The sequence below is a fragment of the Somniosus microcephalus genome, chromosome 12, assembly GCF_052327205.1.
Source record: "Somniosus microcephalus isolate GS21.2 chromosome 12, FLI_Smic_1.0, whole genome shotgun sequence".
Taxonomy (NCBI): Eukaryota; Metazoa; Chordata; class Chondrichthyes; order Squaliformes; family Somniosidae; genus Somniosus; species Somniosus microcephalus.
The window spans coordinates 204,859,387-204,883,775 of record NC_140998.1 but is presented as its reverse complement, the minus strand read 5'-3'; the positions used below and the strand labels follow the sequence as shown (position 1 = coordinate 204,883,775).

Genomic DNA, 24,389 nt, shown 5'->3' with positions numbered 1-24,389 from the left:
GAGGCAAATGGGGAATCTGATTCAACGTGACTTCACCATCTCCATACTGCTCATTGACACATGGATATAAGACGGACGAGGCCCTTGGTGATAATTGGCATCGCTCTCCTGTTGACAGGTACGATCATTTATGGACTTCCTGGCGCGCCGAAGCGCGGGTGGGCGGGCGAACGAACGGGGTTAACGTTGGTGCCTTGGCCAGACTCCATCCACGGAACTGTGTGCGGTCCTGGTCAAACTGCTTCTCTGTAGAAAGGAGAAGACTTTGAGGTGACCTTGCCGAGATCATGAATGGGGTTTTGAAAGCAGGAGCTGGCTAAACCAAATGGTTCACAGCACAATCGGCAGGAGTTAAACAAAATTAGGATAGAAAGGAAAGCGCCTTTCACGACCTCCCAGGACGTCTCAAACCGCTTGGCAAAAGAAGCACTTTTGAAGTGTAGTCACTGTTTGTAATGTCGAGGGGGGTCACAGTCTCGGGACACACGGGGTAGGACGTTTCGGACTGAGATGAGAGAAATGTCTTCACTCAGAGGGTGGCGAACCTGTGGAATTCTCTACCACAGAAGGCAGTGGGGGCCAAGTCACTGAATATATTTAAGAGGAGATGGATAGATTTCTAGACACAAAAGGCATCAAGGGGTATGGGGAGAGAGCGGGAATATGGTATTGAGATAGAGGATCAGCCATGATCATATTGAATGGCGGAGCAGGCTCGAATGGCCGACTCCTGCTCCTATTTTTCTATGTTTCTATGTCGGAAACGTGGCAGCCGATTTCCGCACAGCAAGATCCCACAAACAGCAACAGGATGACAACCAGGATAATCTGTTTCCGTGCAAAAGCGACGCGGGAAATCGGAAGTAAAACCCGAAAATGCTGGTCTGTGGAGAGAGAAAAAGCTCTTCATTACCCCATCCTGACCACAAAACAACTTTTTTTTTCCTCCACTTTCAATAATTTCATAATTAATAAACAGAAATGAAATGGAAAAATGCACACATTTATTCTGATTTTTCTCCTGGGTGTTGCTGACAGCGGGGTCCCAGAGAGTAATCTTCAATCCCTGGAGATTCCAGGCTAATTCTTCTTCTTAGGCAGTCCCTCGGAACCGAGGATGACTTGCTTCCACACTAAAAATGAGTTCTCAGGTGACTGATGAGTCCAATGTGGGACCTACAGTCTCTGCCACAGGTGGGGCAGACGGTGGTTGAAGGGGCGGGTGGGTGGGGTGCTTGGATTGAGGTGCGCTCCTTCCGCTGCCTGCGCTTGGCTTCCGCTTGCTCCCAGCGAAGAGACTCGAGGTGTTTGGCGCCTTCCCGGATGCAGCTCCACCGCTTTTGTATGGTCTGGGGGCTAGGGATTCCCAGTTGTTGGTGGGGATGTTACACTTTTTCAAGGAGGCTTTGAGGGTGGCCTTGAAGCGTTTCCTCTGCCCACCTAGGGCTCTCTTGCCGTGTCTGAGCTCCGAGTAGAGTGCTTGTTTTTGTAGTCTCGTATTGGGCATGCAGACAATGTGACCCATCCGTCGGAGCTGATCGAGCGTGGTCAAAGCTTGGATGTTGGCCTGAGAGAGAACACTGACGTTGGTGCACCTATCTTGCCAATGGATTTGCAGGATCTTGCGGAGGCAGTGTTGGTGGTGCCTCTCCACTGCTTTGAGGTGCCTGCTGTACATGGTCCATGTCTCTGAGGCATACAGCAGGGCGGGTATCACTGCTGCTCTGTAGACCATGAGCTTGGTGCCGGGTTTGAGGTCCTGGTCTTCAAACACTCTCTTCCTCAGGCGACTGAAGGCTGCACTGGCACACTGAAGGTGGTGTTGGACTTCGTCATCGGCGTCTGCCCAGGCTAATCCTGGGGGGCTGACCAACATAAGAACATAAGAAATAGGAGCAGGAGTAGACCATTCGGCCCCTCGAGCCTGCTCTGCCATTCAATAAGATCATGGCTGATCTTCTACCTCATCTCCACTTTCCTGCTCTATCCCTTGATTCCCTTAACATTCAAAAATCTGTCGATCTCTGTCTTGAATATACTCAACGACTGAGCCTCCACAGCCCTCTGGGGTAGAGAATTCCAAAGATTCACCGCCCTCTGAGTGAAGAAATTTCTTCTCATCTCAGTCCTAAATGGCCGACCCCTTATTCTGAGACTGTGACCCCTGGTTCTAGACTCCCCAGCCAGGGGAAACATCCTCCCTGCATCTACCCTGTCAAGCCAAGTAAGAATTGTGTATGTTTCAATGAGATCACCTCTCATTCTTCTAAACTCTAGAGAATATAGGCCTAGTCTACTCAATCTCTCCTCATAGGACAATCCCCCCATCCCAGGAACCAGTCTGGTGAACCTTCGCTGCACTCCCTCTATGGCAAGTATATCCTTCCCTAGGTAAGGAGACCAAAACTATACACAGTACTCCAGGTGTGGTCTCACCAGGGCCCTATATAATTGTAATAAGATGTCTTTATTCTTATATTCAAATCCTCTTGTAATAAAGGCCAACATACCATTTGCTATCCTAATTTCTTGCTGTACCTGCATGTTAACTTTTAGTGATCTGTGTACAAGGACACCCAGATCCTCTGAACACCAACATTTCCCAATCGCTCACCATTTACAAAATATTCTGCTTTTCTATTTCTCCTACCAAAGTGCATATTCCATTTGCCATGTTCTTGCCCACTCACTTAGCCTGTCTATATCCCTTTGATGAAGCCTCTTTGCAGCCTCCTCACAACTTACACTCCCAAACCTTCTGGTCTCGTTCCAATGATTGTATCAGTAAAAGTGGCCTTGAAGCTGTCGGATTGACATAAAAAAAGAACAACTAGTTCACTAATACAAAAAGAAAATACTGCATCTGCTGGAAATCTGAAATAATAACAGAAAATGCTGGAGATACTCAGCAGGTCAGGCAGCATCTGTGAAGAGAGAAACAGAGTTAACGTTTCAGGTCGCTGACCCTTCGTCAGAACTGGAAAAAGCAGGAAATGGAACAGATTTTTAAGCAAGTGAAGAGGCTGGGAAATGGGGGGAGGGGATGAAAGAACAAAAGGGAAGGTCTGTGATAGGATAGAAGGCAGGAGAGGTTAAGAGACATTAGGAGATATTCAAGGCAAAAGGAGATGGTAAGGGAGACAGAAAGCAATGAAGATGAACAAGGTTTTGGGAAGGAAACATGTGACTTCACACGGTCTGGGCCTTTATGTGACTCCAGTCCCACACAAACGTGGTGGACTCTCACTGGTCCCCTGAAGTGGGCCAATTGTATGAAACCAAATGTAAAAATGCTGCAGTTCAGAGGGACCTGGGGGTCCCAGTACACGAAACACAAAAAGTTAGTATGCAGGTACAGCAAGTAATCAGGAAGGCAAATGGAATGTTGGCCTTTATTGCAAGGGGCGGGAGTATAAAAGCAGGGAGGTCCTGCTACAACTGTACAGGGTGTTGGTGAGACCACACCCGGAGTATTGCGTACAGTTTTGGTCTCCTTATTTAAGGAAGGATACACTTGCATTGGAGGCAGTTCAGAGACGATTCACTCGGTTGATTCCTGAGATGAGGGGGTTGACTTATGAGGAAAGGTTGAGCAGGCTGGGCCTATACTCATTGGAGTTTAGAAGAATGAGAGGTGATCTTATTGAAACACATAAGGTACTGAGGGGGCTCGACAGGGTAGATGCAGAGAGGATGTTTCCCCTCGTGGGGAAATCTAGAACTCGGGGGCACGGTCTCAGAATAAAGGGTCGCCCTTTTAGAACTGAGATGAGGAGGAATTTCTTCTCTCAGAGGGTCGTAAATCTGTGGAATTCTCTGCCCCAGAGAGCCGTGGAGGCTGGGTCATTGAATACATTTAAGGTGGAGATAGACAGATTTTTGCAAGATAAGGGAGTGAAGGATGTCTTGCTGCAGTTGTACAGGGCCTTGGTGAGACCACATCTTGAGTATTGTGTGCAGTTTTGGTCGCCTTATCTGAGGAAGGATGTTCTTGCCATGGAGGGAGTTCAGCGAAGATTCACCAGACTGATACCTGGGATGGCAGGAATGACATATGAGGAGAGATTGGGTCGATTGGGCTTATACTCGCTGGAGCTTAGAAGAATGAGAGGGGATCTCATTGAAACTTATAAAATTCTGACAGGACTGGACAGACTAGATGCAGGAAGGATGTTCCCAAGGGTCGGGGAGTCCAGAACCAGGGGTCACAGTCTAAGGATAAGGGGTAAGCCATTTAGGACAGAAATGAGGAGGAATTTCTTCACCCAAAGAGTGGTGAACCTGTGGAATTCTCTACCACAGAAGGCAGTAGAGGCCAATACATTAAATATATTCAAGAAGGAGTTGGATATATTTCTTAAGGCTAAAGGGATCAAGGGATATGGGGAGAAAGCAGGGACCGGGTACTGAGTTTGGATGATCAGCCATGATCGCATTGAATGGCAGAGCAGGCTCGAGGGGCCGAATGGCCTATTCTTGCTCCTATTTCTTATGTTCTAAGCCACTACCAGAGGTTCAAGAAGGCGGCCCACCACCACCACCTTCTCAAGGCAACTCGGCTCAGCAGGTACAGCAGCACAGTGGTTGTGTTATTGGCACTAGCAATCCAGCGGCCTGGAATTTAAATTCAGTTAATTAAATAAATCTGGACTAAAGAAAGAGCTGGCCTCAGTAATGGTGGCCATGAAACTATCAGATTGTTGTAAAAATCCAACTGATTCATTAATGTCCTTTCGCGAAGGAAACTTGCTGTTCTTATCTGGTCTGGCCTATTATGTGACTCCAGACCCACAACAATGTGATTGACGCCTTAAGAACTTAACAAATAGGAGCAGGAGTAGACCACTGGGCCTTTCGAGCCTGCTCCGCCATTCAATAAGAGCGTGGCTGATTTTTTACCTCAACTCCACCTTCCCACCCGATACTTAGTTCTCCAAATTTTATCGACCTCTGTCTGAAATATACTGAAGGACTGAGCCTCCACTGCCCTCTGGGGTAGAGAATTCCAAAGATTCACCACCCTCTGAGTGAAGAAATTTCTCCTCATCTCAGTCCTGAATGGTCGACCCCTTATCCTGAGACTGACCCCTGGTTCTCGACTCCCCAGCCAGGGGAAACAACCTCTCAACATCTACCCTGTCAATCCCCTTAAGAATTTTAGATGTTTCAATGAGATCACACCTCATTCTTCTAAACTCTAGAGAATATAGGCCTAGTCTACTCAATCTCTCCTCATAGGACAACCCGCCTCCCCCCCATCCCAGGAACCAGTCTGGTGAACCTTTGTTGCACTCCCTCTATGGCAAGTATATCCTTCCTTAGGTAACGAGACCAAAACTGTGCACAGTACTCCAGGTGTGGTCTCACCAGGGAAAAGCAGAGAAATTATGTTAAACAGTGATATAAATAAACTCACTATGCACTTGGTTTGAGTATAAAGCAAAGCGTTAATCAACTTGTTTCAGAACATGGAAGTCTAGTTGTATTTCACTAGCTCCTTGTCTTACAAAATGTCCCTGGGAAGCTGGGGCCCACGCCCGAGTATTTATACTCCTTGGACGGCGCCACCGGCTGGCCGTCCAGCGTTATTTCATAAGCAGTTTCTTGATGATGAGATTTATAACACACAGTACTCCAGGTGTGGTCTCGATATAATTGTCGTAAGACTTCTTTATTCTTATACTCGAATCCCTTTGTAACAAAAGCTGGATCTCTCCGCATTCTAGGTGCAGGCTCGTGTCTGCAGGTGAGGCTGAAGGAGAGGGTGGTTTACGGTGTCATTGGCCAGCCCGTTAAACTGGAAGTGACCTACCGAGTGGAGGCCGCCAACAAGCTGCACAGCATCACGTGGAAAGTGGACAAGGAGGGCCCGACCCGCATCCTGCAGTACATCGTCGGGAAAAACAAAACACTCCCGTCCACCCCTTATCGCAACCGGATCCAGTTCGACAGCAAGACCGGCTCCCTCGTCCTCCGCAGTTTCGCAGAGAGTGACCAAGGCACCTACCAGATCACAGTGACCGCTGATGACGGGGTGGAGGACAAAGCTTCGACAGACGTGACCACCTATGGTGAGTGGGGTTAATGGTATTGAAAGAGGTGGCCAACTATGGGGAGTGGGGTTAATGGTATTGAAAGAGGTGGCCAACTATGGTGAGTGGGGTTGATGGTGTTGAAAGAGGTGGCCGCCTATGGGGAGTGTGGTTGATGTTGTAGGGTGTTGGGTGCCACATTGACTTGAGAAATCTCCATTGAACTCCAAGAGTTGGCATCCAATCACTTCCCATTGATGATGTGAAAGACATCTGACTTTTGCTGTACCTGCCCTGGGAGTGTTTGATGGGACAGTGTAACGGGAGCTTTACTCTGTATCTAACCCCGTGCTGTACCTGCTGAGGGAGAGTTTGATGGGACAGTGTAGAGGGAGCTTTACTCTGTATCTAACCCCGTGCTGTACCTGCCCTGGGAGTGTTTGATGGGGACAGTGTAGAGGGAGCTTTACTCTGTATCTAACCCCATGCTGTACCTGCCCTGGGAGTGTTTGATGGGACAGTGTAGAGGGAGCTTTACTCTGTATCTAATCCATGCTGTACCTGCCCTGGGAGTGTTTGATGGGACAGTGTAGAGGGAGCTTTACTCTGTATCTAACCCGTGCTGTAGCTGCCCTGGGAGTGTTTGATGGGACAGTGTAGAGGGAGCTTTACTCTGTATCTAACCCCGTGCTGTACCTGTCCTGGGAGTGTTTGATGGGACAGTGTAGAGGTAGCTTTACTCTGTATCTAACCCCATGCTGTAGCTGCCCTGGGAGTGTTTGATGGGACAGTGTAGAGGGAGCTTTACTCTGTATCTAATCCATGCTGTACCTGCCCTGGGAGTGTTTGATGGGACAGTGTAGAGGGAGCTTTACTCTGTATCTAACCCGTGCTGTACCTGCCCTGGGAGTGTTTGATGGGACAGTGTAGAGGTAGCTTTACTCTGTATCTAACCCCATGCTGTAGCTGCCCTGGGAGTGTTTGATGGGACAGTGTAGAGGGAGCTTTACTCTGTATCTAACCCTATGCTGTTGCTGCCCTGGGAGTGTTTGATGGGACAGTGTAGAGGGAGCTTTACTCTGTATCTAACTCCGTGCTGTACCTGCCCTGGGAGTGTTGGATGCTATCTCCGGATGCCCAGTAACAGAAAGTTTTCCCAATACTAATACTCATTGCCTTGATGAGAAAAATCATTTGAAAAATCGTCATAAAAATTCCGGGATTAGGTAAAGAATTAGTTCAATGATAAAACTGCTGCATGTCCAAGTGACTTTGCTTTCTTTCCCAGAACCCATTGCAGGGATTATGGTTACCATGACACCGAACGAAACCAGCTCCGAGCGCAACGTGTCTCTAATTTGCTCGGTGGAAAGCGGCACAAAGCCGGAGTTTTCCTGGACAAAGGATGGGATGAATATCACGGAGACGGGCGGGCTGGCTTTCCATCACTCTGGGCCACGCCTCCTCCTGCACTTGCTGGGTCCCGAGGACTGCGGCACCTATACCTGTTCGGTGTCAAATCTACTGAACAGGCTGACACACAGCTTGAACCTATCAGGTGGGAGCGGGCTTATTGAATACCATACGTCATCAAGCTTTTCACACTGCCTCCTGTAATAGGAATATCTTAAATTACTATCGATGGACAATTACCTTCATTAGCCGAGGCACAGAATATAAGAGCAGGGAGGTTATGATGGAGCTGTACAAAACTCTAGTTAGGCCACAGCTGGAATACTGTGTGCAGTTCTGGTCGCCACACTATAGGAAGGATGTAATTGCATTGGAGAGGGTGCAGAGGAGATTCACCGGGATGTTACCTGGGCTGGAGCGTTTCAGCTGTGAAGAGAGTCTGGACAGGCTGGGGTTGTTTTCCTTGGAGCAGAGAAGGCTGAGGGGGGACCTGATTGAAGTGTACAAAATTATGAGGGGCATAGATAGGGTGGATAGAAAGGAACTTTTCCCCTTAGTAGAGGGGTCAATAACCAAGGGGCATAGTTTCAAGGTAAGGAGCAGGAGGTTTAGAGGGGATTTGAGGAAAAACTTTCTCACCCAGAGGGTGGTTGGAATCTGGAACTCACTGCCTGAAAGGGTGGTAGAGGCAGGAACCCTCACAACATTCAAGAAGCATTTAGATGAGCACTTGAAACGCCATAGCATACAAGGCTACGGACCAAGTGCTGGAAAATGGGATTAGAATGGACAGGGCTTGATGGCCAGCGTGGACATGATGGGCCGAAGGGCCTTTTTCTGTGCTGTATAACTCTATGGGGGAATAATTCAGTTGTTTGCACCTCCCGTTATCGCCTTAAGAGGGCGCTAATGGGGTGCACAGTAACTAGCGCCCGGGCGCGGCAATATTTGCGCCGCTCGCGAAATTACCGAGACATTTTGCAGCGGCGCTAAACACTACCGCCACGATCTCCAGCGCCCGCAGATCATGACGTCAGTCGAGTTCGCAACGCCCCGTTACCGCCCCGGACCAGATAGTGAGTGGCGCCCCCTGCCTTACCGCCTGCCGCTGGCAACGACAGGTTGAGGGGAGCGTTTTGCAGTCGGGAAGGGACTGGGGGAGCGCTATTTAAAGGCGACCGCTTCCTGCCTTCTTTTGTCGGTGACATTTTTGCACCATGCATTCTGAGAGAGAGAGAGAGAGAGACTTCTGGAGAGATTCAACGCTGTGTGAAGGAGTTTTGGGTACTGAGCAGCACTTTGCAGGTTCATTTTGATTTGCCCTTCCTTGTATCGATTTAGAAGAGACTGTGGGGTCTGCACTCTGAGCTCTTTCCCTGGGCCTTTCCATTGTTCTTTCCAGCAGATTTGATGTACAGGTCTCTCCAGGCCAAGATTCAAGGCTGCAATGAGCAGGATGTGGATGGAGACCAAGATCAACCCTCCCCTTTAAGATAAAAACAGATAATGCTGGAGAAACTCAGCAGGTCAAGCAGCATCTGTGAAGAGAGAAACAGAGTTAACGTTTCAGGTCGATGACCTTTCGTCAGAACTCCCCTTTAAGAACTGACCGGCGCCAGTGTGTCTGTGTTCCATTGCTGACTGACATCACATGAGCTTCGCCAGCGCTCTGAGGTAGCGCCTCGCTCCTCGGCGTTAGCGCCTTAAGACAGGTGTGAAGCGCCTGATGTAGCGCTCCAACCACCTCCAGGGGCGATAGAAGCCAAGTTTGCCGTCGGAGGCGATGATTAGCGCCAGGCGCTAATCTTTGCGTACAGCCGATAATGGCGCCCCAAACGGGGCGATACTGAACTTTTCCCCCTTTGACTCTAATTACATCGTATTTGCAGCATAGAATCAGGCCATTCGGCCCAACTGGTCCGTGCCCGTGTTTATGCTCCACACGAGCCTCCTCCCGCCCCCCTCTTCATCTAAGTCCATCAACATATCCTTCTATATACTGTACTAGCATGGATTGAGGATTGGTTTATGGGCAGAAAACAGAGAGTAGGAATAAACCGGCCATTTTCAGGTTGGCAGGCTGTAACTAGTGGGGTGCCTCAAGGATCAGTGTTGGGGCCTCAGCTATTCACAATCTACATCAATGACTTAGATGAGGGGACTAAGTGACGATACAAAGCTAGGTGGGAAAGTAAGCTGTGAGGAGGATGCAAAGAGGTTGCAAAGGAATCTGGACTGGTTAAGTGAGTGAGCAAGAAGGTGGCAAATGGAGTATAACGTGGGGACATTATCCACTTTGGTAGGAAGAATAGAAAAGCAGAATATTGGCCCAGAAATTAGGTTCGGGGGCTTGCCGCGCGTCCAAGCCCCCGATGTGCACTCACCCAGCGTGCCAACATCTGAAGCCTGGGCCTGCTTGGAATTCCTGTCACTGGCCCGGTTCAGATGTCGGCGCGCTTTGCTTGCCTGATCCAGCGGCGTAGTTAGTGCGATGTGCCGGCTGGGATCAGGTGAGCACTGTGCAGCCAATCAGGGGAGGGGAAACTTCATTCATGAGTTTGATAGTAAGAACTGAAAAGTACGGGCGCCCAAAAGACTAGTTTAACTTTAAATAAAATTTTAAAACACATCCCAATAATTAAATAAACTATAAATAACTTAAAAAAACTATTTTAAACAAGTAATCAAATTTTTGAAAAAAATAATTTTTTTAAAAATCGGGTCTAAAACTACACTTACCTTACTGTAAAGTCCTTAAAAACAATAAAGCTGTGGAAAAAGTGTTATAATTTTAAGTAATAGACCACTTACCTTAAAGAATGAAGTCCTTACGTCTACAAGGAGAGGCCCTTACACACGCGCAAACCTGTGGGGAAAAAAAGGAATTTCAGCGCGCACGCGCAGACTCCTGCTCGCACGCGTTCGTCCTCTGGACCCCTTGGTTCAGAGGACAGGAAATGCCGGTTTCCCGCGCATGCGCTGTGCATGCTGAAATCCGGCACTTCCAACGGGCCCACGCGTGAGTACCCCGTCCGTACTCGCACGTTGGGACCGGAATTACTGGCCCATTATTTAAAAGATGAGAGACTGGGAAATGTTGGTAGTTGGAGGGATTTGCAACGGTCACTATTGGAAGAAGAGCAGGGGGGAGTTCCCCCCGGTGTCCTGGGGCCAATATTTATCCCTCAATCAACATCACTGAAATGGATGATCTGGTCCTTATCACATTGCTGTTTGTGGGAGGTTGCTGTGCGCAAATTGGCTGTCGCCTTTCCCACAGTACAACAGTGACTACACTTCAAAAGCTGTAAAGCGCTTTGGGACGTCCGGTGGTCGTGAAAGGCTCTATAGAAATGCAAGTCTCTTTTAATGCTCATGTGAAGCACCTTGGGACATTTTATGATGTTAAAGGCACTTTTTTAATGAAAGTTGTTGTTTGTACCTATATGCGTTTGTGTAAGTGTTTGTGTCTGTGGGTTTGTGCATATATTACACAGGATTACATTGGATATACGGCACAGAAAGAGGCCATTCGGGCCAATCAGTCCATGCCGGCCTATATGCTCCACTCGAGCCTCCTCCCGTCTTTCCTCATCTAAATCTATCAACGTAACCCTCTATTCCCTTCTCCCTCATAGGCTTGTCCAGCCTCCCCTTAAATGCATCTATACTATTCACTTCAACCACTCCCTGTGGTAGCGAGTTCCACGTTCTCACCACTCTCTGGGTAAAGACGTTTCTTCTGAATTCCCTATTGGATTTCTTGGTGACTATCTTCTATTGATGGCCCCTGGTTGTGCTCTTCCCCCACAAGTGGAAACATTCTCTCTGTGTCCGCTCTATCAAAACCTTTCACAATTTTATAGACCTCTATTAGGTCACCCCTCAGCCTTCTCTTTTCAAGAGAAAGGAGACCCGGCCTGTTCATCCTTTCCTGATAGGTGTACCCTCGCATTTCTGGTATCATCCTTGTAAATCTTCTCTGCACCCTTTCCAGTGTATGTATTTGTGTATAAGAACATAAGAAATAGGAGCAGGAGTCGGCCAGTCGGCCCTTCGAGCCTGCTCCACCATTCTATGAGATCATGGCTGATCTTCTGCCTCAACTCCATTCACCGGCCCTATCGCCATAGCCCTTGATGCCCTTACTAGTCAGAAATCTATCGACTCCTGTTTTGAATCTACCCAGTGACTGAGCCTCCACCGCCCTCTGGGGTAGAGAATTCCAAAGATTCACCACCCTCTGTGTGAAGAAATTTCTTCTCATCTCAGTCCTGAATGGCCTACCCTTTATCCTGAGGCTGTGGCCCCTGGTTCTAGACTTCCCAGCTAAGGGAAACATTCTCCCAGCATCCACCCTATCAAGCCCTGTAATAATTTTGCATGCTTCAATGAGATCCCCTCTCATTCTTCTGAATTCAAGAGAATACAGGCCTAGTTTACTCAATCTCTTCTCATACGATAGTCCTGCCACCCTGAGACTATGTCCCCATGTCCTAGACTCTCCAGCCAGAGGAAACAACCTCTCGGCATCTATCCTGCCAAGCGTTTTAAGAACTTTATATGTTTCAATGAGATCACCTCCCATTCTTCTAAACTCCAGAGAATATAGGCCTAGTTTACTCGATCTCTCCTCAAAGGACAATCCCCCCATCTCAGGAACCAGTCTGGTGAACCTTCGTTGCACTCCCTCTATGGCAAGTATATCCTTCCTTAGGTAAGGAGACCAAAACTGCACACAGTACTCCAGGTGTGGTCTCACCAAGGCCCTATATAATTGGAATAAGACTTCTTTACTCCTGTACTCAAATCCTCTTGTAATGAAGGCCATGTAGGTGCGTGTATTTGTTTGTATATGTTCGTGTATGTATTTGTGTATACGTTTGTGTATGTGCGTGTGGCGATGGACTTGCCATTAGACCTTGTTGATTGTGCTAATAACACCTCTCTGAAGACACCATCTATCCCAAATTCTTCTGTTTTCAGCCTCCTCAAACTTCCCCCAGTGTGAAGTACGGACGAGCTCAAAGAAGAGGCACCATCAGCTGCTCCCTGTCTTATTCGGGATCTTTGCCGCATTGTTGCTGGGACTGGGGATATATTTAACACAAGGTGAATATGTCTTCTCACAATTCTAATTGAAACATATAAGATACTGAGGGGGCTCGACAAGGCCGAGGCAGAGAGGATATGTCCCCTCGTGGGGAAATCAAGAACTCGGGGGGTACACATAGAAACATACAAAAACATAGAAGATAGGAGCAGGAGTCGGCCATTCGGCCCCTCGAGCCTGCTCCGCCATTCAATGAGATCATGGCTGATCATCCAAATTCAGTACCCTGTCCCTGCTTTCTCCCCATATCCCTTGATCCCTTTAGCCTTAGAAATATATCTAACTCCTTCTTGAATATATTTAATGAATTGGCCTCAACTGCCTTCTGTGGTAGAGAATTCCACAGGTTCACCACTCTCTGGGTGAAGAAATTCCTCCTCATCTCTGTCCTAAATGGCTTACCCCTTATCCTTAGACTGTGACCCCTGGTTCTGGACTCCCCCGCCATCGGGAACATCCTTCCTGCATCTAGTCTGTCCAGTCCTGTTAGAATTTTATAAGTTTCAATGAGATCCCCCTCTCATTCTTCTAAACTCCAGCGAGTACAAGCTCAATCAACCCAATCTCTCCTCATACGTCATTCCTGCCATCCCAGGTATCAGCCTGGTGAATCTTCGCTGCACTAGTTTGTTGCATAGTTTCAGAATAAAGGGTTGCCCTTTTAGAACTCAGATGAGGAGGAATTTCTTCTCTCAGAGGGTCGTGAATCTGTGGAATTCTCTGCCCCAGAGAGCCGTGGAGGCTGGGTCATTAAATACATTTAAGGTGGAGATAGACAGATTTTTTACAAGATACAAGACTGATACCTGGGACGGCAGGGATGACGTATGAGGAGAGATTGGGTCGATTGGGCTTATATTTGCTGGAGTTTTGAAGAATGAGATGGGATCTCATTCAAACTTATAAAATTCTAACAGGACTGGACTGCAGGAAAGATGTTCCCGATGGTCGGGGAGTCCAGAACCAGGGGTCACAGTCTAAGGATAAGGGGTGAGCCATTTAGGACAGAGATGAGGAGGAATTTCTTCACCCAGAGAGTGGTGAACCTGTGGAATTCTCTACCACAGAAGGCAGTTGAGGCCAATTCATTAAATATATTCAAGAAGGAGTTGGATATATTTCTTAAGGCTAAAGGGATCAAGGGATATGTGGAGAAGGCAGGGACAGGGTACGGAATTTGGATGATCAGCCATGATCGCATTGAATGGCGGAGCAGGCTCGAGGGGCTGATTGGCCTCCTCCTGCTCCTATCTTCTCTGTTTCTATGTAAATGGGGCGCTACTCAATTTTTAGCCCCATATGGTCCTGAAAAACGACTTTTAATTTTGCGGAGTGTCAAATTTATGCATTTTAATAAAAGGAGTGAGCAATAAATGCCGGCCTTGCCAGCGACGCCCACATCCCATGAACGAATTTAAAAAAAAAAGACAGTTTTCAAGAAAACTTAGTTTATTCATCTTTATTGACAAGGGGTCCTTGTGCATGAAACACAAAAAGTTAGCATGCAGGTACAGCAAGTAATCAAAAAGGCAAATGGAATGTTGGCCTTTATTGCAAAGGGGCTTGGAGTATAAAAGTAGGGAAGTCCTGCTACAACTGTACAGGGCATTGGTGAGACCACACCTGGAGTACTGCGTACCATTCTGGTTTCCTTATTTAAGGAAGGATATACTTGCGTTGGAGGCGGTTCAGAGACGATTCACTTGGTTGATTTCTGAGATGAGGGGTTGACTTATGAGGAAAGGTTGAGCAGGTTGGGCCTATACACATTGGAGTTTAGAAGAATGAGAGGTGATCTTATTGAAACATATAAGATACTGAGGGGGCTCGACAGGGTAGGTGCAGAGAGGATGTTTCCCCGCGTGGGGAAATCTAGAACTCGGGGGCACAGTCTCAGAATAAAGGGTCGCCCTTTTAGAACTGAAATGAGGAGGAATTTCTTCTCTCAGAGGGTCGTAAATCTGTGGAATTCTCTGCCCCAGAGAGCCGTGGAGGCTGGGTCATTAAATACATTTAAGGTGGAGATAGACAGATTTTTGCAAGATAAGGGAGTGAAGGATTATGGGGAGCAGGCGGGGAAGTGGCTTTGAGCACAAGATCAGCCATGATCTTATTGAATGGCGGAGCAGGCTCGAGGGGCCGAGTGGTCTATTCCTGCTCCTATTTCTCATGGTCTTATTACAGGTTTGCCTTTTTGAGAGCCCCATTCTGTGTTTTTGCTCTCTGACATTTATCAAAAGTCAGAATAAAAAGGAGCGTAATGACTTCCTGCTTTGTGATTGGCTGCTTGGGCCGCTCGAGGCGGCTGGCGTTCGGGACTCAACCCCTTTCACTGGCGCCGATTTCAACCGCGCGTCGGAATAGCCGAGCGTCTCGATGGCGAGATCCTTGTGGGCAGCTGTCTCCGGGGCTGGTTGTCGGGGGCGCGCGCCCTCCGCTTGGCCACTGACCGCAAAAGTGGTCAGGCCGCCCGACTCCCAAGGATCCAAGGTTAACCTTTTCCTCTGTCCCTTTCTTACAGCTGGCAAAGTCGCCCTCCAGTACGTCCGTTCGAGGTCAACGAGAGCCAAGGCGACTGTCTGATTCAACGCAGCGATGTTGCACCCTTACCCCGATTAACACCGCAGCCGTACCTCGATTAGTGTTGCCACCTTACCCTGATTAATGCTGCACCCGTAGGCCCCCATCGACGCTGGAGGTGGGGCAAGAACCAGAGATGTTCTGAGCTGGGTTGCTGATAAAAGATTACAGGACATACCCCCCACCCACCCACCCACCCCATGCCTCTTGGAGTCTTGCTTCCCAGTCTCGCCCGGCACCTCACACACACACACAGCTACCTTGACTTATTTATTCAGAAGTGACAATGACTTTCACAACAGTATTAATGCATTACGGGCAGAAAGGGGGGAAAGAGGCCATTCGGCCCCCTCTGCCCCGGGGACTCCGACCGCGAGCCACGCACCACTCGAGGCTCCAACCAGTCCCACTTGATGTCCTGGTGGGGAGTTGTCCTACCCCTCCCCACGATGAGAGGACCACCCAGGAGATAAGCTTGATCCACGCACCGAAGCTTTCCACGGGGGGCAGGAGAGAGATTGGACGGCGAGCGTGGCGTTTTCGGGTGGAGGATTAAGGGGCCTGGCCAACAAAGGAAGGTCCTAAGTAGGCTTTTTGAGAGTGGAGAGAGATGCGGCACGATGGATGACTTGACGATGGGAGTTCCAGAGTGTTGAGGGGCGGGGGTGTTGGTGTGGATGGCCGGTGGTGGAGCACAGAGAGAGGGAGGGAAGGTGACAGGAGGACAGAGTGGGAATGTGGGGGGGGGGGGGGGGGCGGAGGTTTTGAGCTGGACGTGGGACTGGAAGAGGTGACGGATTTAGACCGGGGAAGGGTGGACAGGTGATCGGACAGCGCTGGCTTGTGATATGCGAAGGACGCGGCTTGAAGCAACTCCACTCAGACTATTTCCCAGAACCTTCACTCCTTCCGCCTCTAGCTCATTATCCAGGTCCTTGTTGAAGGGGCTAATTGGCACCTACAGACACTTGGATTCAGGTATCTGCTGCCCTGAGGAGGTCCATGTTCCCGTCATGCTTGAAGCTTACACTTGTAGGCTTCCGTTCTGTTAAAGATGTTACTTACAGATATGTTATAAGATTGGCGCTCTCAGGTACCAGAAACCTCATTTCAATCTGCTTCTCTAGTCCCTGGCTCGTCGCTCTGTTAGTAGTTAGTACAACCAGTTAAACATCCAGGTACGGTAGTGCAGTGGCTATTTTAACATGATCATCCTTGTTTTCAAATCCCTCCATGGTCTCCTCACCCACCCCCTCTCCCTATCTCTGTAACCTCCTCCAGCCCCCTACAATCCTCCCTATCTCTGTAACCTCCTCCAGCCCCCTACAACCCTCCCTATCTCTGTGTAACCTCCTCCAGCCCCTACAACCCTCCCTATCTCTAAACTCCTCCAGCCCCTACAACCCTCCCTATCTCTGTAACCTCCTCCAGCCACTACAACCCTCCCTATCTCTGTAACTTCCTCCAGCCCCTACAACCCTCCCTATCTCTGTAACCTCCTCCAGCCACTACAACCCTCCCTATCTCTGTAACTTCCTCCAGCCCCCTACAACCCTCCCTATCTCTGTAACTTCCTCCAGCCCCCTACAACCCTCCCTATCTCTGTAACCTCCTCCAGCCCCTACAACCCTCCCTATCTCTGTAAACTCCTCCAGCCCCTACAACCCTCCCTATCTCTGTAACCTCCTCCAGCCCCTACAACCCTCCCTATCTCTGTAACCTCCTCCAGCCCCTACAACCCTCCCTATCTCTCTAACCTCCTCCAGCCCCTACAACCCTCCCTATCTCTGTAACCTCCTCCAGCCCCCTACAACCCTCCCTATCTCTGTAACCTCCTCCAGCCCCTACAACCCTCCCTATCTCTGTATCCTCCTCCAGCCCCTACAACCCTCCCTATCTCTAACCTCCTGCAGCCCCCACAACCCTCCCAGATCTCTGCGCTCCTCCAATTCTGGCCTCCTGCGCATCCCCTGATTTCCATCGCTCCACCATTGGCGGCCGCGCCTTCAGCCGCCTGGGCCCCGAGCTCTGGAATTCCCTCCCTAAACCTCTCCGCCTCGCTCTCCTCCCTTAAGACGCTCCGTAAAACCTACCTCCTTGAGCAGGCAACTGTCCTAATATTTCCTTATGTGTCTCGCTGCCAAATTGTGTCTGATTTACGCTTCTGTGAAGCACCTTGAGAGGTTTTACTACGTTAATGGCGCAATATAAATGCAAGGTGTTGGTGTTTTGGTGTATTGGTTATGTTAGTGTCGTGGTTATAGTAGTCACGGGTAACCCAGAGACCATTGGGGTAGATCTTGAATTGTGATAGTGCAAAACAGGTCATAGTGATTCGAAGGCCCTTTACTTCTCACTCTCTCGATCCCCACTTTTACCGACTCACCTTCTTACAGCATTTGCAGCAAGTGAGAATCTACCCCCACGAGTTCCTATCCAACTGTGACAAGCCATGGAATCACAGAGGTTTACGGTACAGAAGGAGGCCATTCGGCCCATCGTGTCCGTGCCGGCCGACAAAGAGCTATCCAGCCCAATCCCACTTTCCAGCTCTCGGTCCGTAGCCCTGGAGGTTACGGCACTTCAAGCTCATATCCAAGGACTTTTTAAATGTGACGAGGGTTTCTGCCTCTCCCACCCTTTCAGGCAGTGAGTTCCAGACCCCCACCGCCCTCTGGGTGAAAACAGTTCTCCTCAACTCCCCTCTAATCCTTCGATCAATTACTTTAAAACTGCTGCCATGTTATCGACCTCTCTGCTAGGGGAAATAGGTCCTTCCTATCCACTCTATCCAGGCCCCTCATCATTTTATACACCTCAATTAAATCTCCCCTCAGCCTCCTCTGTTCCAAAGAAAACAACCCAGCCTATCCAATCTTTCCTCATAGCTAAAATTACCCAGTCCAGGCAACATCCTCATGAATCTCCTCTGTACCCTCTCTAGTGCAATCACATCCTTCCTGTAATGTGGTGACCAGAACTGCACGCAGTACTCTAGCTGCGGCCTAAAGTTGTTGAATTGAATTCAATACATCTGGTCATTTTGGGCCAATGGATTGCTGCAAAGACTCAGTCAGTTCACCAAGGCTGTTCAATGTTTCAGTGGTTGAGCAGTTCAGAGAAGGTTCACTCGGTTGATTCCTGAGATGAGGGGGTTGACTTATGAAGAAAGTTTCAGCAGGTTGGGCCTATACTCATTGGAATTTAGAAGAATCAGAGGTGATCTTATCGAAACATATAAGATACTGAGGGGGCTCGACAAGGTAGATGCAGAGAGGATGTTTCCCCTCGTGGGGAAATCTAGAGCTCGGGGGCACAGATTCAGAATAAAGGGTCGCCCTTTTAGAACTGAGATGAGGAGGAATTTCTTCTCTGAGAGTCATAAATCTGTGGAATTCTCTGTTTCAGTGGAGGCTGGGTCATTAAAGTGGAGATAGACAGATTTTTGCAAGATAAGGGAGTGATGGGTTATGAGGAGTGGGCTGGGAAGTGGCTTTGAGCCCGAGATCAGCCATGATCTGATTGAATGGCGGAGCAGGCTCGAGGGGCCAAGTGGCCTATTCCTGCTCCTATTTCTCAGGGTCTTATGTTCAGGGAAGGGGCCTTTTGGCCTTTAGCTGGTCCCAGCCTGTGTGTCACTCTCGTCCCACACAACATCGCTGGAGCTTAACTCCCCCTGAGGCGGTTTAGCAAACCAGGGCAACAACTGCACCATGTAGATCGCAAGGAAGCTGATGCATGCAGAGACTTGGCAGCTGCTTGTGCCGAGTATTGCTGCATACAATAGATAATTGAACCCGGTGATTATATGTTGGCGGCGTGGAGGAATTAAATGCATCCAACCTGTAATCGCTTAGATTCTTAAGAAAGGAGAATCAAACACAGAGGAGACAAAATACTTCCACTCCCGTCTGCTCTGATTACTACCCTGTATCTTTCTGAGGTTTACCACAGCTAAGAGGGTGAAATGATGACAGGGTGCACAGACTGGGCTTGTATTCCCTCGAGCATAGAAGATTAAGGGGTGATCTAATCGAGGTGTTTGAGATGATTAAAGGAGTCGACAGGGTTGAGAGAGAGAAACTCTTTCCTCTGGTGGGGGGAGTCCAGAACAAGGGGGCAGAACCTTAACATTAGAGCCAGGCCGTTCAGGGGTGATGTCAGGAAGCACTTCTTCACATAAAGGGTGGCGGAAATCGGGAAAACTCTCCACCCAAAAAGCTGTCGAGGCTGGGAGTGAAGGGGGGTCAATTGAGAATGTTCAAGACTGAGATTGACGGATTTTTCTTGGGCAAGGGGTTTCAGGGACGTAGAGCAATGGTGGGTAAATGGAGTCCAGATGCAGAGGGTCGTAAATCTGCCCCAGAGAGCTGTGGAGGCTGGGTCATTGAATATATTCAAGGTGGAGACAGACAGATTTTTGGACGATAAGGGGGTCAAGGGTTATGGGGAGCAGGCAGGGAAGTGGTTGAGGCCAAGATCAGATCAGCCATGATCTTATTGAATGGTGGAGCAGGCTCGAGGGGCCGAATGGCCGACTCCTGCTCCTATTTCTTATGTTCTTATGTCCTGTGACAGACTTTGGTTGAGTAAGGGATATAGGGCTAAAAATTTGGTGGCGCTCCGCGTCCCTCTTGGGGCGCTGAAACTGAATATCGCAGCGCAACGTGCCGCAGCGCCACACGCTGCGGCACGGCGCGCTGCGGTACTGCAGGCCTTCCTCCCCTTCTTAAGTGGGAGGGGCCTGCACCAGCGCGATCACCGATCGTGAGTGCCGGCAGAAGTGCCGAGCTCTCGGGACACAGCCGGCACTGCCCGGGGGGTTGGGTTTGGGGGGGGGGGGGCGGGATCAGGAGGCCGGAGAAGGCGGCGCGAGGAGGTGCTGGCAGGCGGCCACCGAAAAAAATGGCCGCCCCGCACCTCCCCCTTAATTTGCGCCACTACCGCCACAGGTAGGCCCCCCTGAACCGGTCGCGATTTGCGACCGGTGCTACGGGGGGGGGGGCGGGGGCGCGACCCAATATCGCATTCGGGGCGCTGCGCACGCCGATGACATCATCGGTGGCGGCGCAGCATTACAGGCTAACGCCCCCATTAGCGCCCCACTAAATTTTGCGGGAGGCGTGGCCAGTGGCGCTGAAGCCACTGAGTGCCCTCTTTAGGTGCTAACTGGTGGCGCAGCACACCGAATTTCTAGCCTATAGAGCCAAGACAGGTAACTGGAGTTGAGGCAGATGGTCTGATAGAATGGTGGAACAGGCTCGAGAGACTGAATGGCCTCCTCCTGCTCCGATGGTCCTCCCAGCCTCAACAGGACCGTCTGACCGATATTTCTCATTCAGCCAGGCCGCAAAAGCCCGACTCCCACTCGGACCCCTGGCCGAGCTCCTTCCTCCGCCCCTTCCCCTAACCTCGGGCGCGAAGGGCGACTTTCGCACCCTGCTTCATCATCCGAGGGAACACCGCACTGACGGGGCCTTGTAGCTGGGAGCCCTCAGGGTGAAGTGACTGATTAATGCACAGGCAGCACAGTTAAATCAATGAGAAAGACTTGCATTTATATAGCTCCTTGCTCGACCTCCGCATACCCCGCACCGTCAATGGAGTACATTCGAAGTGTAGTCGCTGTTGTAATCTTAGGGAAACGCGGCAGCCAATTTGCGCACAGCAAGCTCCCGCAAACAGCAATGTGACAATGAGCAGACCATTTGTTTTTCTAGTGACGTTGGTTGAAATATAAATCTCAGGCTGGGAACTTCCCTGCTCTTCGAAATAGTGGCCGTGGGATTTTGTATGTCCACCTGAGAGAGTAGATAGGAGCCACGGTTTCACGTCTCATCCGAAAGACGGCACCATTCATAACTGCAGCGCTCCCTCAGTACTGCCCCTTCGACAGAGCGGCGCTCCCTCAGTACTGCCCCTCCGACAGTGCGGCGCTCCCTCAGTACTGCCCCTCCGACAGTGCGGCGCTCCCTCAGTACTGCCCCTCCGACAGTGCGGCGCTCCCTCAGTACTGCCCCTCCGACAGTGCAGCGCTGCCTCAGTACTGCCCCTCCGACAGTGCGGCGCTCCCTCAGTACCGCCCCTCTGACAGTGCGGCGCTCCCTCAGTACTGTCCCTCCGACAGTCCGTTGCTCCCTCAGTACCGCCCCTCCGACAGTGCAGCGCCCCCTCAGCACTGCACTGGTTTATGAGCTCAAATCTCTCGAGTGAGACTCGAACCAACCACTTTCTTGACATAGAGGGCTCCCCAGTGAGCTTAGAGCAGGGGCAAGCTCTCAGCTTCAGTATTGAGAAAGAATGTAATTGTTTTACACAGAAACAAATTTCTTTTACCGTATGCCTATTCTATAACCCAAACAGCACTTTACTTTCTTTAAGCCAGCCATGTGTATGTTATAAATTATATGAATTGTATATTTGTCTTTGTATTGTAGCATTAGTATTTAATGCTCAGATTTACTAAGTCTCTGATTTACATCCGCGATCATGTTTATCGATGTATAAAAATGCTAATAAATGTGTTGCTCAGGGAAAGGACTGCCGTGGTTCATGAACTGCTGTTGGAGCTTTGTCTTTTGTCATTTCCCATCGATAAAATTTCACAGGAACGTCGCAACAGGAGGAGGCCATTCAGCCCCTCGAGCCTGTCCCGGCATTCGATGAGATCACGGCTGATCTGCATCTCCACCCCACCTGCCCGCCTTGGTCCCCTAGCCCTTCACACCCGTACCCAACAAAAATCTAGTGAACCTAAAGCAAAATACTGTGGATGCTGGAAATCTGAAATAACAACAGCAAATGCTGGAAATACTCAGCAGGCCAGGCAGCATCCGTGGAGAGAGAAACAGAGTTAACGTTTCAGGTCTGGGACCCTTCATCAGAACTGGAAAAGGCTGGAGATGTAACATATTAAGCAAGTGCAGAGGCAGAGAAAAGGGGAGCGGACGAAGAAATTGAATGAATATTTTGTGCTGGGGTCGGAGGCGGGAGAGATTAAATGTTGCAAATGGAGACGGCAGAATAATCAACAGCCTGAAAAATGTGGGCAGAGGTTATAGTCTGAAATTGTTGAACTCAATGTTGAGTCCAGAAGGATGTAAAGTGCCTGATCGAAAGATGAGGTGCTGTTCCTCGAGCTTCTGAAATTGTTGCCCTCAAATCCATCTCAGTTTTGACATTTTCAATTGACCCCCCGACAGCTGTTTTGGGGGAGAGAGTTCCAGATTTCCACCACCCTTTGTGTGAAGAAGTGCTTCCTGACATCACCCCTGAACGGCCTGGCTCTAATTTGAAGGTTCTGCCCCCTTGTTCTGGACTCCCCCCACCAGAGGAAACAGGTTCTCTCTCTCTACCCCTATCGAGTCCTTTAATTGTAAACGCCTCGATTAGATCACACCTTAACCTTCTATACTCGCGAGGATACAAACCTTGTCTGTGCAACCTGTCCTCGTGATTTAACCCTTTTAGCCCCAGGTATCATTCTGGGGAATCTGTTCCGCAACCCCTCCAAGGCCAAGATAGCTTTCCTGAGGTGCGGGGCCCAGAACTGAAAGCAGTCACGCAAGGTGGGTTCGTAGAATCACAGAGATTTACAGCACAGAAGGAGGCCATTCGGCCCATCGTGTCCGTGCTGGCTGACAAAGAGCTATCCGGCCTAATCCCACTTTCCAGCTCTCGGTCCGTAGCCCTGTAAGTTACGGCACTTCAAGCGCATAGCCAAATGCTTTTTAAATGTGATGAGGGTTTCTGCCTCTACCACCCTTTCAGGCAGTGAGTTCCAGACCCCCACCACCCTCTGGGTGAAAAAAGTCCTCCTCTACTCCCCTACATAAGAACAGAAGCTATAGGAGCAGGAGTCGGCCATTTGGCCTCTCGAGCCTGCTCCGCCATTTAATGAGATCATGGCTGATCCCCTCTAATCCTTCTACCAATTACTTTAAATCTCTGCCCCCTGGTTATTGACCTCTCTGCTAAGGGAAATAGGTCCTTCCTATCCACGCTATCTAGGCCCCTCATCATTTTATACACCTCAATTAAATCTCCCTTCAGTCTCCTCTGTTCCAAAGGAAATAACCCCAGCCTATCCTCATCGCTCTAACCAGAGCTTTTTATAACTGTAACATATCTTCCACCACTTTGCATTCCACCCCTCTTGAAGTAGAAAAAGACAGCACCTCCAACGCTCCCTCTGAACTAGGTGTGGATTATGTGCACTAAGTCTCTGGAGTGGGAATCGAACCCACAACCTTCTGACTCAGAGGCTGGAACGCTACCCACTTTTTAAAATTTTTTTATTATACTTTATTGAACATTAAGAACACTTACAACATCATGATCATTACATTGTATGATACAAATCAATTCCACCGCCCTGCACAGCCATTCCGCCACCACATTTTAACATCAAAACCTGAAGTTTAATTTGTCACCTGTAACATATTAATCGATTGTACTTTAAAAATTGGTTGTAAAATACTGTCCTTAAATTCCTTTCTGAATAAAACATCCACAGAGACTTATAATGGTCTTTTAGCTTATATTTAAAATACTCTTTTAGATTGATTCTCCTCCCCTTAAAAAACAGAGCATTCCTTCTTTGCACAATCACGAATCTAGCCAAACTGAACATTAAATTAATTGCTGCTCCGCTAGACTCTGGCAGACTCTCCTGCAATCCCCATCTCAAAACTGAGTCCCACGGGATTCCCATTCTCGCTGTTCGGTCCCCACCCAGCAAAAAAGCTTCACACAACTGTCGAACATAGTACTTAAAGTCATTTAACTGCGGACATAACACCAGTAAATGGGACAGAGTCTCATCCCGTGTCCCACACACTGGGCAAGTTGCCGCCTCCACTCGTCCAATCTTGCACAAGACCGTCATGGTAAAAATCCGGTTATGAGCCAATTTGAAATCCAGTTCAATCCATTCTGGGCATTTAAAATTCGCCCACACTCCCTTCCAAATCCTGTTGAAGTCCAGCTGTGGGTATATACTCTGCCAAAACTCCTGACCAGCAGGTGTCTTGAATCTCCATTCTCTGAATACCTCATAGAAATCTCGAGTATTACAGTTGTCAAATTGGACTAACTCTCCCCCTTTCTCCAGTACAAAGCTTGGAAAAGCAGGACGCATTTTACTTCCTTTGGAGATTTCCGCATTTATTTCTTCCATCCAATCCTGTGGCATTGCCCTCACAATCTTCTCATACATGATTCCTATTGCTTTTCCTTCTACCTCCTGATCC

The 24,389-nt window shown here is 49.1% G+C and overlaps 1 protein-coding gene across 1 annotated transcript; it reads left to right on the top strand.

Moving 5' to 3' along the window:
* On the top strand, positions 1-15,866 carry LOC147109956 (HEPACAM family member 2-like). The gene is made up of 5 exons (XM_086003952.1): positions 1-118; positions 5,727-6,071; positions 7,321-7,590; positions 12,432-12,557; positions 15,080-15,866. Exons 1-5 carry the CDS (start codon positions 61-63, stop codon positions 15,139-15,141), a joined length of 861 nt encoding a protein of 286 aa, XP_085860078.1. The 5' UTR covers positions 1-60; the 3' UTR covers positions 15,142-15,866.
* Positions 15,867-24,389: the final 8,523 nt, after the last annotated feature.